General features: G+C 49.8%; 2 protein-coding genes across 5 annotated transcripts in view; one reads left to right on the top strand and one right to left on the bottom strand.

Annotated features, from left to right (window-relative positions):
• LOC103460131 (multiple epidermal growth factor-like domains protein 11) overlaps positions 1–13,324 on the bottom strand; it is a 114,993-nt gene that overhangs the window by 27,975 nt on the left and 73,694 nt on the right. For all 3 annotated transcript variants that reach the window (XM_081605650.1, XM_081605652.1, XM_081605651.1), the window contains 3 exons: positions 9,694–9,906; positions 7,965–8,139; positions 669–789 (listed from right to left, as the gene is read on the bottom strand). In XM_081605650.1, the coding sequence (XP_081461776.1) occupies positions 669–789; positions 7,965–8,139; positions 9,694–9,906 (509 nt within the window). The remainder of the gene's footprint in view (positions 1–668; positions 790–7,964; positions 8,140–9,693; positions 9,907–13,324) is intronic.
• The window catches only part of LOC103460101 (voltage-gated potassium channel regulatory subunit KCNG4-like), a 258,663-nt gene that overhangs the window by 215,378 nt on the left and 29,961 nt on the right, over positions 1–13,324 (top strand). The window lies entirely within an intron of this gene.

Here is a 13,324-nt window from a genome sequence, read left to right as displayed (position 1 = left end):
GCCTGGTTCCGTTCGGACTCAGAACCAGAACCTGGAGGGAACCGGAGCCCAGCCTGGTGCCGTTCGGACTCGGAACCAGAACGTGGAGGGAACCGGAGCCCAGCCTGGTGCTGGAGCCCAGCCTGGTGCCGTTCGGACTCGGAACCAGAACGTGGAGGGAACCGGAGCCCAGCCTGGTGCCGTTCGGACTCGGAACCAGAACCTGGAGGGAACCGGAGCCCAGCCTGGTGCCGTTCGGACTCGGAACCAGAACGTGGAGGGAACCGGAGCCCAGCCTGGTGCTGGAGCCCAGCCTGGTTCCGTTCGGACTCGGAACCAGAACCTGGAGGGAACCAGAGCCCAGCCTGGTGCCGGAGCCCAGCCTGGTGCCGTTCAGACTCAGAACCAGAACCTGGAGGGAACCGGAGCCCAGCCTGGTGCCGTTCGGACTCGGAACCAGAACCTGGAGGGAACCGGAGCCCAGCCTGGTGCCGTTCGGACTCGGAACCAGAACCTGGAGGGAACCGGAGCCCAGCCTGGTGCCGTTCGGACTCGGAACCAGAACCTGGAGGGAACCGGAGCCCAGCCTGGTGCCGTTCGGACTCGGAACCAGAACCTGGAGGGAACCGGAGCCCAGCCTGGTGTCGTTCGGACTCAGAACCAGAACCTGGAGGGAACCGGAGCCAGACCTTCTCTGCAGATGCAGGTGCCGTCCACATGCCAGCAGGAGGCCCGGTTGCGGCAGGAGCATGCGGCGGAGCAGTTGGCGCCGTGCAGACCCGGAGGGCAGCTGATGGCGCAGTCGTCTCCCTGGCAACCACAGAAACAAGTGGATTAGTTCAGAACATTCCAGCAGCATCATGAAGCATCAATAATTAGGAAATCAAGTTTCCATTTTTAAAATCCTGAACATCAGAGATGTTGGTCGACTGGCTGCACGAGAGAAAAACCTGCTGCTGCTGGAAAGACACAAAAATATCATCAACCTTTTTCCACATGTCAGGATTCGGATTGATGTCCTTTTTTTAAATCTGGAAAAAGAAAGTTTTCCGTTTCAAATCTACGATGGTCAGTAAAATATTGTGTTTAGTTTGTTGTTCATTTAGGGGAACATAAAAATAATCAAGTCTTTGCGTTTATAACCTAAAAAGCACTGAAGGTTTTGTGGCCTCCATGTCAAAGCAGCTTTAGACGGTGAGGCGTTTCCTCCTCCATCGTCTCTCCGTTGAAACCCATCCAGCGTCTCGTCTGCGGGCTGCGATGCGATGAGCAGCGAGGAGGAGCCGATGGCGGCATCACGCGGCCGATGGCGGCATCACGCGGCCGATGGCGGCATCACGCGGCCGGTGGCGGCATCACGCGGCCGGTGGCGGCATCACGCGGCCGGTGGCGGCATCACGCGGCCGATGGCGGCATCACGCGGCCGGTGGCGGCATCACGCGGCCGGTGGCGGCATCAAGCGGCCGGTGGCGGCATCACGCGGCCGATGGCGGCATCACGCGGCCGATGGCGGCATCAAGCGGCCGATGGCGGCATCACGCGGCCGATGGCGGCATCAAGCGGCCGATGGCGGCATCACGCGGCCGATGGCGGCATCAAGCGGCCGATGGCGGCATCACGCGGCCGATGGCGGCATCACGCGGCCGATGGCGGCATCACGCGGCCGATGGCGGCATCACGCGGCCGATGGCGGCATCAAGCGGCCGATGGCGGCATCACGCGGCCGATGGCGGCATCAAGCGGCCGATGGCGGCATCACGCGGCCGATGGCGGCATCAAGCGGCCGATGGCGGCATCACGCGGCCGATGGCGGCATCACGCGGCCGATGGCGGCATCACGCGGCCGATGGCGGCATCACGCGGCCGATGGCGGCATCACGCGGCCGATGGCGGCATCAAGCGGCCCATGGCGGCACCACGCGGCCGATGGCGGCATCACGCGGCCGATGGCGGCATCAAGCGGCCGATGGCGGCATCACGCGGCCGATGGCGGCATCACGCGGCCGATGGCGGCATCAAGCGGCCGGTGGCGGCATCACGCGGCCGGTGGCGGCATCACGCGGCCGGTGGCGGCATCAAGCGGCCGGTGGCGGCATCACGCGGCCGATGGCGGCATCACGCGGCCGATGGCGGCATCAAGCGGCCGATGGCGGCATCACGCGGCCGATGGCGGCATCAAGCGGCCGATGGCGGCATCACGCGGCCGATGGCGGCATCACGCGGCCGATGGCGGCATCACGCGGCCGATGGCGGCATCAAGCGGCCGATGGCGGCATCACGCGGCCGATGGCGGCATCACGCGGCCGATGGCGGCATCAAGCGGCCGGTGGCGGCATCACGCGGCCGGTGGCGGCATCACGCGGCCGGTGGCGGCATCAAGCGGCCGGTGGCGGCATCACGCGGCCGATGGCGGCATCACGCGGCCGATGGCGGCATCAAGCGGCCGATGGCGGCATCACGCGGCCGATGGCGGCATCAAGCGGCCGATGGCGGCATCACGCGGCCGATGGCGGCATCACGCGGCCGATGGCGGCATCACGCGGCCGATGGCGGCATCACGCGGCCGATGGCGGCATCAAGCGGCCGATGGCGGCATCACGCGGCCGATGGCGGCATCAAGCGGCCGATGGCGGCATCACGCGGCCGATGGCGGCATCAAGCGGCCGATGGCGGCATCACGCGGCCGATGGCGGCATCACGCGGCCGATGGCGGCATCACGCGGCCGATGGCGGCATCACGCGGCCGATGGCGGCATCAAGCGGCCCATGGCGGCACCACGCGGCCGATGGCGGCATCACGCGGCCGATGGCGGCATCAAGCGGCCGATGGCGGCATCACGCGGCCGATGGCGGCATCAAGCGGCCGATGGCGGCATCACGCGGCCGCAGCATCGGCCTCTTGCTGCTGCATTGATCAGCACCTTCATCGCATAAACTCTGTTAATTAAAGCTGCCCGCTTCCTACCTGCTGCCTTTAAATTACTATTAATCTAATATTCTCAAAGCCGGCCGGCGCAAAGGAGGGGACTTATTAAAAAGTTGGTGAATTAAGGACTTTATAAAAACTTTGGTTATAAATAACCTGCATGGGCTCAATAATTAAAGCCATCAGGGGACGACAGGTGACCTGCGCTGCAATGATTACAGGCGGATCAATAGATCCTGATATTTATCATCTAATCAGGATTTTCACTGTTTCACCAGGAAACAGATTAAACCCACAGACTTCTGGGTAATAAACAAGTTAATATTTTAACGCTGTTTATCTTTTAATTAAAGAGCAGCAGGAGTGAAAACGCGTCCAGCTTATTGTGTCTCGCTGATGGATGTCCACCTGCAGAGGCTGCAGGATGTTTCTGAAAGGTGCGGCAGGTTAATGAGGACGTCTGTCAGTTCGGCTGAAAATCGGAGGAAAACGGAGACAAACGGCGGAGCGTCAGGCTGAGAGGAGTTAGTTTTATAAGGAAGGACAATAAAGTCATAATAGCAGCAGAACAGAAACACTTTCACCGGAAGAAAGTCAGGAAATTACTAGAAAAAAGTCGTTTTAATGGGAGCTAATGTTCAACGTGTTGAAAGATAAAGCTTCCATAAAGCTCAGGAACTGAACGGTTTAAATGATCTGGATCAAAATAAACCTAAAACTCTTTCTACTGAGGGAAACTACAAAGAGACATGAAGATAAAAGTTTTATTTCCGTCGTTTTAATGGGAGTTAATGTTCAACGTGTTGAAAGATGAAATTTTTCATTTACCAAATAACTTGACAAAATGCTCAACGTTTCTCATTTTAATGTATTTTTTACTACTTCATTCCACTAATGCTATGACTTTATTCTGGTAACATGAGTTGATCCGTTTAGTTTTGATTTTTCTTGAATTAGCATGAATTTGTGTTATCATGCTAATGTTAGCGTAGCATTTCCAGAAACTGCCCTGAACTGTAACAGAAAATGACATTTTAGACATTTGTTGACTCCCATATTTGTTTAGACACAAAAACAATAAAGTTTCTTATAGTTTAATTTTATTAAATCTACTCTAATGTAGAATCAGCTTTAGCTTCTTGTTCCGTCCTAAAAAACTCGGATCAGCACCAGGATGAAACATGTTGGTCTGGAAATCACAGAGTTTTTCTTTTTTCTTTTTTAGTAGAACAGGATGTAAATCTTGTCAGTTTTAATTACATTTTGTGTTTATTTCCATGACTTTAAACTCCTGGCAAATAAATGCTGAAAATATTTATTTCCACTTAAAAACGAATCAATCGTCAAATGAAATTCAAGCAAAGGTTGGAGAGAAGCCGACCTTCCTGAGGGATCAAAGTTCTGCGACTCGTTAAAGGCGGAGACGATTAACGAAGCTCTGCTGCACCGACTGAGGAGCTAACAAGGCGTCTGCTGATGGAGGAGCAGAGTCTGGACCTCAGGTCGGAGGCGGCCATGTTTACAGGTATCGACCCGACCGTCCGAACTGGTGACAACACTCCAAATAAATCCCGTTTAAAGCCGGTTCCTCATCCACAGCGGCGGCTTCCAGCGCTCCATCAATTCTCTGGGGATCAATAACTCTGATAAACCAAACACACATTCATCTGCGGCGCCGTCCGGCTGAAATCTGCTGAAATCTCTGATGTTCTCGGCCCAATTAGAAAGGTTGTGGCGCCTCTGTCCGGCCGGATCGGGCGGCGCTGCCGGTGGCCCCAGGGCCACACAGGGCCACACGGGGCCCCACAGGGCCACACGGGGGCCACGGGGCCACACGGCCCCACAGGGCCACACGGGTCCCCACAGGGCCACACGGGGCCCCCGGGGCCACACAGGGCCACACCGGGGCCACGGGGCCCCACAGGGCCACACGGGGCCCCACAGGGCCACACGGGGCCCCACAGGGCCACACGGGGGCTACGGGGCCCCACGGGGGCCACAGGGCCCCCAGGGCCACACGGGGCCCACAGGGCCACACGGGGCCCCACAGGGGCTACGGGGCCCCACAGGGCCACACGGGTCCCCACAGGGCCACACGGGGCCACACGGGTCCCCACAGGGCCACACCGGGGCCCCACAGGGCCACACGGGTCCCCACAGGCCACACGGGGGCCACGGGGCCCCACGGGGGCCACAGGGCCCCCAGGGCCACAGGGCCCCCAGGGCCACACGGGGCCCCACAGGGCCACACGGGGCCCCACAGGGCCACACGGGGGCCACGGGGCCCCACAGGGCCACACGGGGCCCCACGGGGGCTACGGGGCCCAACGGGGGCCACAGGGCCCCCACAGGGCCACACGGGGCCCCCGGGGCCACACGGGGCCACCAGGGCCACACGGGGGCCACAGGGCCACACGGGGGCCACGGGGCCCCACAGGGCCACACGGGGCCCCACAGGGCCACACGGGGCCCCACGGGGCCACACGGGGGCTACGGGGCCCAACGGGGGCCACAGGGCCCCCACAGGGCCACACGGGGCCCCCGGGGCCACACGGGGCCCCCGGGGCCACCAGGGCCACACGGGGGCCACAGGGCCCCACGGGGGCCACGGGGCCCCACAGGGCCACACGGGGCCCCACAGGGCCACACGGGGGCCACACGGGGCCCCCAGGGCCACACACACTCAAAACTAGCCCTGCAATCACTTCTCAGCTTTTCACTGAACGTCAGAAACGCAAAATAAAAAAGTTAATATGTCAGCAGTTAATATGAATAAACTTCAGCGTTTTATTAGGATTTCATGCAAAAGAACATAAAAATAGTTTAACTGAAAATGATTCATGGTTTTATTTTTAAAAATGAGGCAACATGTAAGAATGAACATTTATAAGTAAAGAAATGTTCATTTGTGTGTAAATAATGAAATAAGAAACAAACATGAAACTCATCCATGTTTTAAAATGTTTTAAAATGTTTTAAAATGTTTCCAACACGAACCGAGACGTGAAAGATGTGGATTATAATCCAGTAGATTAGGAAGAAGCTTCATCAGCAGCTGAATGGGTTTGAAGCATCAACAGCAAAAGTCTGATCGGAGCAAAGCGTCAGCTCTGAGAAACGTGGATGCTAACATTAGCATTAGCTGCTACGTGTTTAGCATTGAGATGCTAACTTAAGCTACGCTAACTGCTAAGTGTTTTCCAGGGACCAATCAGATCGTATAGAAGCAGAAATGAACCTGCAGCTCCGCTGTTAGCGGATGAAGCTGTGCGTCAGATTTAAGGTCGTACCAGAAACGCACGACTTGAAAGGTTCCAGCAAGAAACTTATTTTTTTAATTAAATGCGATTAATTGCGTTAAAACTTTTAAAACACTAAAATCTATTTAATTAATTCATCAAAGGCTAATAGAATACATTTATATTTAAAATATTTTTACATCCAGAACAAGTTGAATATTAGATAAAGTCACAGTTCAGTTTGTAGAGCTAAAAACAAACCCAAAGTTTTATTCTTTCATTCAAATCCAAACTACTTCATAGACTTTGGCATCATAAACACAAACTATCACGTTCATTTGTGGCTCTAAACAGATTTAGCTGATTTGGACTGAAGGTAAAAAAGTCTGGATTTGAGTTTTCTGGCCCTTCTGATGATTTTAAAACTTCTGTAATGAATCAGCAGCTTCGGCTCCAGTGGAAACGTTTCCAGGAAACGGAGCGGCGCTTCTTAGCAGAACAGAAACTGAACAAATGACAAAAATAATTTAAATATTTTAAATAAAAATCCGTATTTTCTGCCCTCTGAAGGAGATTTAAAGCTGAGCATGTTTTCTGAAAGCCTCCAGGCTGGTTTTTTGCTCCCCTCGTTACGCTGACCTACATCCCAGCTGCACACCTGCAGCTCCTCCAGCGCTGCTGAGTCTGCAGCTCCGCCAGCTGCACGCGTTCCCTGCACCTGCATGCGGACGCGTCGCTCAGGACGCAGCGCTCCAGTCTTCACAGCTCCTGTGTTTCTGAGGAAATCCCTTTGATTTGTTGCAGCCGTTTGCTGCGATCGGACCAGCAGCTGATGCAACGCGGTGAGACGCGGCGCCGCGTCTGACAGGCGTTCATTAGGCCGGGGCGAGTCAACAGCAGCGCATCAAAGACGGCCGAGAAGAAAGAAAACTTTTCCTCCACTCATTATTTATCACCTCATCAACTAATGACGGCTGAAGTTAAGAGCAGAATTTGGGAAATTACACAGAGTTAAGAGCTGATCTGTTGCATTATGGGTAAGCAATCAAAGCTTTTCTGAACGTCTAAATAAGCAGAAAATAAAACAAATGAAGCTTTGCTGCTTTCACAGCTTTCAAGGTCAAACAAATCACAAATGTCTTCACAATAATGCATAAAACAGCAGGAGAAATTATTAAGAGGCAGAAGGTAAAAAGATGTTTTAAACTTCCATAAAGCTCAGGAACTGAACGGTTTAAATGATCTGGATCAAAATAAAACTAAAACTGTTTCTACTGAGGGAAACTACAAAGAGACATGAAGATAAAAGTTTGATTTCTGCCTTAAAAATGCTTTGTGATGTGAATATTTCTTTAAAAATACTCAGTTTCAATCCGGAGCTTCCAGAAAGTCACAGATCAGGTTCTGACCGTTTACTGGACCGAGACGAGGAGAGGAGTTACACTGTAAAACATGGCAACGTGATTTAACTGGAAACTCGAAAATAATTTAGGTTTTAACTCATAAATTTCATCAAGTTGATTTAAGAACAAGATGGAAACTTGTTTTTAAATCTCATTCATCTTCAGTTTGACTTAACACTGTAATTAAAAATCTAAATTAAAACACATAACAGTGTTCCTGATGAAGACGATGAGTCTTCATCGTGCTGCTCTGTCACATGAAACCCACTGAAGTTTGATGAGATTCAAAGATGCAGATCATGCAGTAAAATCCAGGACTGACGTGTTTTTTTTTTTTACCGCTCTGGTTCTATTTGCAACGTTCGCTTCCCTCCTGCAGGGCAGCCATTTTGAACCGTGGTGTGTTTGCTCACTCACGATGAACCCCGGCGCGCAGACGCAGGCTCCGCTCACGCCGTCGCAGTCGGCTCCGTTGGCGCAGCTGCACGGCTCCTTGCAGCCGTCGCCGTAGTAACCAGCGGGGCAGGTCTCGTTGCAGTGAAGCCCCGCCCATCCGGCGGCGCAGGTGCACTCCCCCGACAGCGGGTGGCAGCTGGGGGGGGGAAGAGGCTCTTAGACCAGGGCGGCACAAAGTTTTCACATTAGGGGCGACAACTGAGAAGCTAAAATTATCCGTGGGACAAAAACAGACTTCTTTTGTTATGACGATGTAAAAATTATTCCAGTTCAGTTTATTTTATTTAACCCTAAAAAGTGACAATAAGCAAACAAACAAATAAACAAACCAACAAACCCATCATCCACCACAAAGGAACAGGCTGACCCTAAAACCCTAAAAACAAATTAAACAGGGAATATTCTGATGAAACTAGCAGAAATAATCAGTAAATAATTGAGGATGTTTTAGCTAAACTCCTTAGCGAAGCTACAGAAACACGAGTCGCTACGTTTGGTTTTAAACTTTCTCACTCAGCCCAGTTTAATCTGTCCGGTAAAAGTTACTGGATGCAACTAACCATTATTTTAGTTATTGATTTTCTGGTGATTAATTTATTAATCACGTAATAATAAATTAGCACATACAAGAAATTTATTAATCTTTTCTACACAATATTAGAAAAACATTGAAATATGCAAATATAGCTTTTTAAATCAGAAAATGGATAATTTAATGCCTGAAATGCAATAAAATCTGTATATTTTTGTACAGTTGGGCTTAATTACTGCTTTTTTTTGTGTTCTCCAGTTAACATTAATCGATTACTAAGTTAGTCGAGGATTTTAACCCTTTGCAGTCGAGGTCTAACTGGCCGTCCCAGTCTCTCTTCTCGCTATGAAGCCATGTAGCGATAGCTAGCTAAACTACTACTACCCCTGCACACACCATGAACTCTAACTAAAACACTTATAGTCTAAAAAACCCATCGAAACTCTCTTAGTAAAATCCACAGCATCGCTGCACCCTCGTCTCTTGCCGTATCCAAATCCCCCCCTCCTCTCTCTCCGCGTGTCTCTGTTCTACCTAGCAACAGACCGTCAACACGTTTTCATTGGTTGTTACGAAATGTGGTACATTTAGACCCCACAAAATAAGGTGGAAATGATCGATCTTATTTCTGGCTTTATTTTGAAGTAAATAACCACAAAACCAATATAAAAACACAACTTTTATAAAGTTTGAAGTCCGTGCTGTCCAACAGAAATGAAAACTCGGTATGCCGTCTGTTATTACGAATCCTTATTAATGCGTCGCATGCTTGTACGCCGCACGGTGAGCAGCGACTAACTGATGGCTTCAGCCACGACATGTACGATCAAATTAAAATGAAAGCAAAACCCGTCGGTTGCTTTGTCAGTGAGAAGAAAAACTAGGATGAGAAAAAGTTCAGATAAAAGATAAATAGTTTGTGTTGTTGCTTAAGTTTTTCAGATATTTCAATTTGCCTCATTTCACTTTAACTGGTTTCAGCGCTTCGCCAGCAGCAGCCGATGAAATAAAGTTCTGCTTTTCTTGAATTGTGGACGACGGCCGCACAGGATCTCTCTGAGGGCCGCAAAAGGCCCGCGGACCTCACTGTGGACATCCCAGTCAAACCACACAGGCTCACCGTGGAGCAGGCTGAGCGCCATGTGCTATTTGCCCCACCTGAGCGTGTTGCTGCCCTTGCAGGGGCAGGTCTTGTCGCACAGCAGCCCGTAGAGGCCGGCGGGGCAGAAGCGGTCCTGGCAGCTGGGGCCCTTGAAGCCCTCGCCGCAGAGACACGCCCCGTTGATGTGGTAGCACCGGGCCCGGTTCAGGCAGTCGCACTTATGGGCGCACTGCGGGCCGTAGGTTCCCACCGGGCATTCCTCCTGGCACCTGGACAGGAACAGGAAGTTAGGTCATCATCCCGCTGCCATGGCAACCAGGAAACACCGTGACTGGCAGGTTTCACTTTTAATCCAATTTAAAAACTTTTCCGTCTTAAATAATCAGGTTTGCAATATTTGTTTACACTTTTTACATCTCGGTTTTATTAAATTCATTCATCTGAATTCATTCAACCCTAAAACATGTTGAACTTAATGAAAAACAGAAGAAAATACATGAAAATGTAATAAAAATACTAAAAACTACAAAAATGAATACAAAAAAACTAAATTAAATAAAAAAATATATACAACCAAAATAAGAAACATAATAGTCCAATTAATGGAAAGAAAAACAAACAAAAATAAAAATTAAAAGAAATTAAATGCTTAAAAAATAATCAGATAAGAAATAAAAATCAACATAAGAAACCAAATAAAACATCAAATGTAGAATTAAAATAAAAGGTATGAGAATAAATTAAAAGCTGAAGCTAAAATAAGGTTTTAAAATATAAAGATAATTTATAAAAGAAAAACATAAAACCTAAATATAAAAAATGTAAAATGTTGAAAAGATTGAAATGAGAAAAAAACAAACTCAAATAAAAAGGAAAATATGTAAAATACTTAACAAAAAATAAACAAAATACAGCCATAATAAGAAAATACATGAATAAAAACTCAAATATGAAAAATAAAACGAGAAATATAAAAAACAAACAAAACAGTGAAATCCTAACTGAACCATTTCTCCATCCCTTTTGCTGGTTAAACACAGAAACCAGCCAGAACCAGTGGAGGTCCAGTTCATGCCTGATGAATCAGATTATTGCTGATTTATTTTGTTTTCTGGAAATGAAAGCAGCTGTTTGCCTCCAGATGTTTCAGATCCTCCTGCAGCCCGTCACCGACGGCAACGCGTTTGACTTGCAGATGCCTGGTTGGGAGCTTTATTAGACACGGCGTTATTAAATGAATGCGGTCGACAAGGCGGGCGGCGCCGTAAATCCTCCTTTATGAAGGCTTTTATTGGAAGAGTTGCCGAGCGGCGTAAATCCAGCTGCAGGATCAGGAGGAGGAAGCAGTCCGCGCTGCCGGGAAAACCTTTTGTTGTGTTTATTAGCCTGCACTCAGTGATTAACGAGGCCCTGAAAATAATGGAAGCACCTGCCAGAGGAACATGACGGCAGATAATCAGTTAATGTTTTAATTCAACATGTAATTCAAGAGTCGGAATAAACTGGAGGAATCCTCCTGCTTTCCTCCAGAGGGCCTGATAAACTGAAGAACCTCTTCCTGACAGGAGCGCCTCAGGGACGGGACTCGGACCTCAGACTTCCAGCACAGGTCAGACTCCAATCACCACGGAAAGACTCGGATGACTCAGCTGTCGTCAGGCGGATCAGAGAAGCTGAGGGAGTCTCATCACCAGCTCCTGCAGTGGCAGCATCAGAACCAGGGATTCAAGCTGCTTCCTCCTGTTAGACCCGGTTCTACTGGAACCAGAACATCTGCTCCACCTCCAGCTGCTCTGAGTCAGACCAACCTGTTCCCCTCCTGGCCTGTGGGGGCGCTGCACCAAGAACCACTGAAGGAAACGACACGAAAACCTCTGAAGACGCTGAGAGCAACTTCCTTCCTCACCAGATGGAAACAAGATGGAGGATTTTAGCGGTTGGAGGATTTCTGCTGCTAGCGCTAGGCTAGCATGTTAGCTTTGGTTGGATTTACCCAGAATGCCTTGTGCTGTAGTCCACTTCCTGCTTTTGGAGTGATCTCTGGTCCACTTGGCGTTCACATTCAAACCGAACCAGAGTTCACTTCAACCGAACCCAGCCTGAGGTCAAGAGGACCAGAGGTCAGAGGTCGATTAGCGCTCACACCAACCGGACCGGACTTTGACTAGGCAGATGGACTGGAGTTGGATTAAGGTGGACTGAACAGAGCTGGAGGGAATGAAGCCGCCTTAAAAAGCTCAACCAGCTGATACAGAAATCTGGTTCTGTTCTGTGGTTCATATATGAAAAACATTACGGACATGAGAGAGAGTGTCTTCAGTCAGAAGCGTTTGCAGACTGTCATACAGACTGCTACAGCAGCAGACATCAGCCTCAGCAATGACAGTTAAATCCCACTTATGGTTAATAAATGATTCTTTAAATTGAGTTTGTAGCTGAATGAATCTTTTTAGTACAGAAACATGAATAAACACTGAAAATCTAATTTTACACCAAGATAAAAATCTGAATATTTGAACAGATCTAACAATAAATGCTAGGAGTGGGTTTTAAATGTAAAGATTCGTCCTTCAAACATTCATGTATTATCCAGAGACAGATTAATGAGGCTGCTGTTGAACAATAAAACCAGCGCGGTGGCGGCGGCAGCGGCCTCTCAGGAGGTCAGCAGGCTCGGCGTTAAACCCGGCAGAGTTTCTGAGCGGCTGATGGAGGCGGCCGCGTCCGGCCCGCTGCATTCCTCACACGTCCAGCAGCAGAAACCATTAAGAAACAGACAAATCACTCAATTAAAGCGGCGCGGCGAGGACTTCTGTTGGGCGTCACGTTTAAATCACGCCGACTCTTATCTGGGCTGATTCCATTAGAACGCGGACGAGAGGAAGAGAAGCAGTCTGGGAATTATTCCATGTAGGCTAATTCAGCTGTCTGGAGCCCGGATGGATGGAGGTAATTTGGCTTGAATGAGAATAATGACGGGTGGAGCGGGGAGATGGAGGCCACAGGATGGAAGGGTTAAAGCTGGGCTGTCCAAGCTGGGGGGCGGGGGCCATTTCCAGCCCCCAGGCCGACTTCCTACGTCCTGATGCAGATGGAGACGTTTAATTTTTAATTATTACAGACATTTAATCCCAAACAAAGTCGCTCGTATCTGACTTCCACTCCAAAACGGACTTTGGTGAAATAAATTCTGCTAAAATGGCTTCAGTGAAGAAAAGACTGAACCGGTTCCAGCTTTTACTGCTGAGACAAAAAAATTCAATCCAGAAGAATTTACAAAATGGATTACCTTTTTTTTAATAAGGTAAATGGATACACCCCTCGTTAAGCTTCGGACCGACGCTGATTTACACGTCTTCTTCCGACTTTATGTAACAAAGAGGCAGTGGTGACAAAATATGTACTGGCAGCAGGGGGCATCCGCTAATCCGCTAACGCACTTATAGCAAGGCTAATTTCCCTTTAGCAGTCTAGATAACTTTGAAAATGTTTAGCAAACTTAGCTTTAGCATCAGCTTCCCTTAATTACCATGATGGTGTAGCACTTTAGCATTAGCTTCCCCTAAATACCATGGTGATGTAGCGCTTTAGCATTAGCTTCCCCTAAATACCATGGTGATGTAGCGCTTCAGCATTAGCTTCCCCTAAATATCATGGTGATGTAGCGCTTTAGCATTAGCTTCCCCT

This window comes from Poecilia reticulata, chromosome 3 (genome assembly GCF_904066995.2).
Source record: "Poecilia reticulata chromosome 3, P_reticulata-male-v2, whole genome shotgun sequence".
In the NCBI taxonomy this organism is placed as follows: domain Eukaryota; kingdom Metazoa; phylum Chordata; class Actinopteri; order Cyprinodontiformes; family Poeciliidae; genus Poecilia; species Poecilia reticulata.
The sequence above is the reverse complement of the archived record's forward strand: the minus strand, read 5'-3'. Positions and strand labels throughout refer to the sequence as shown.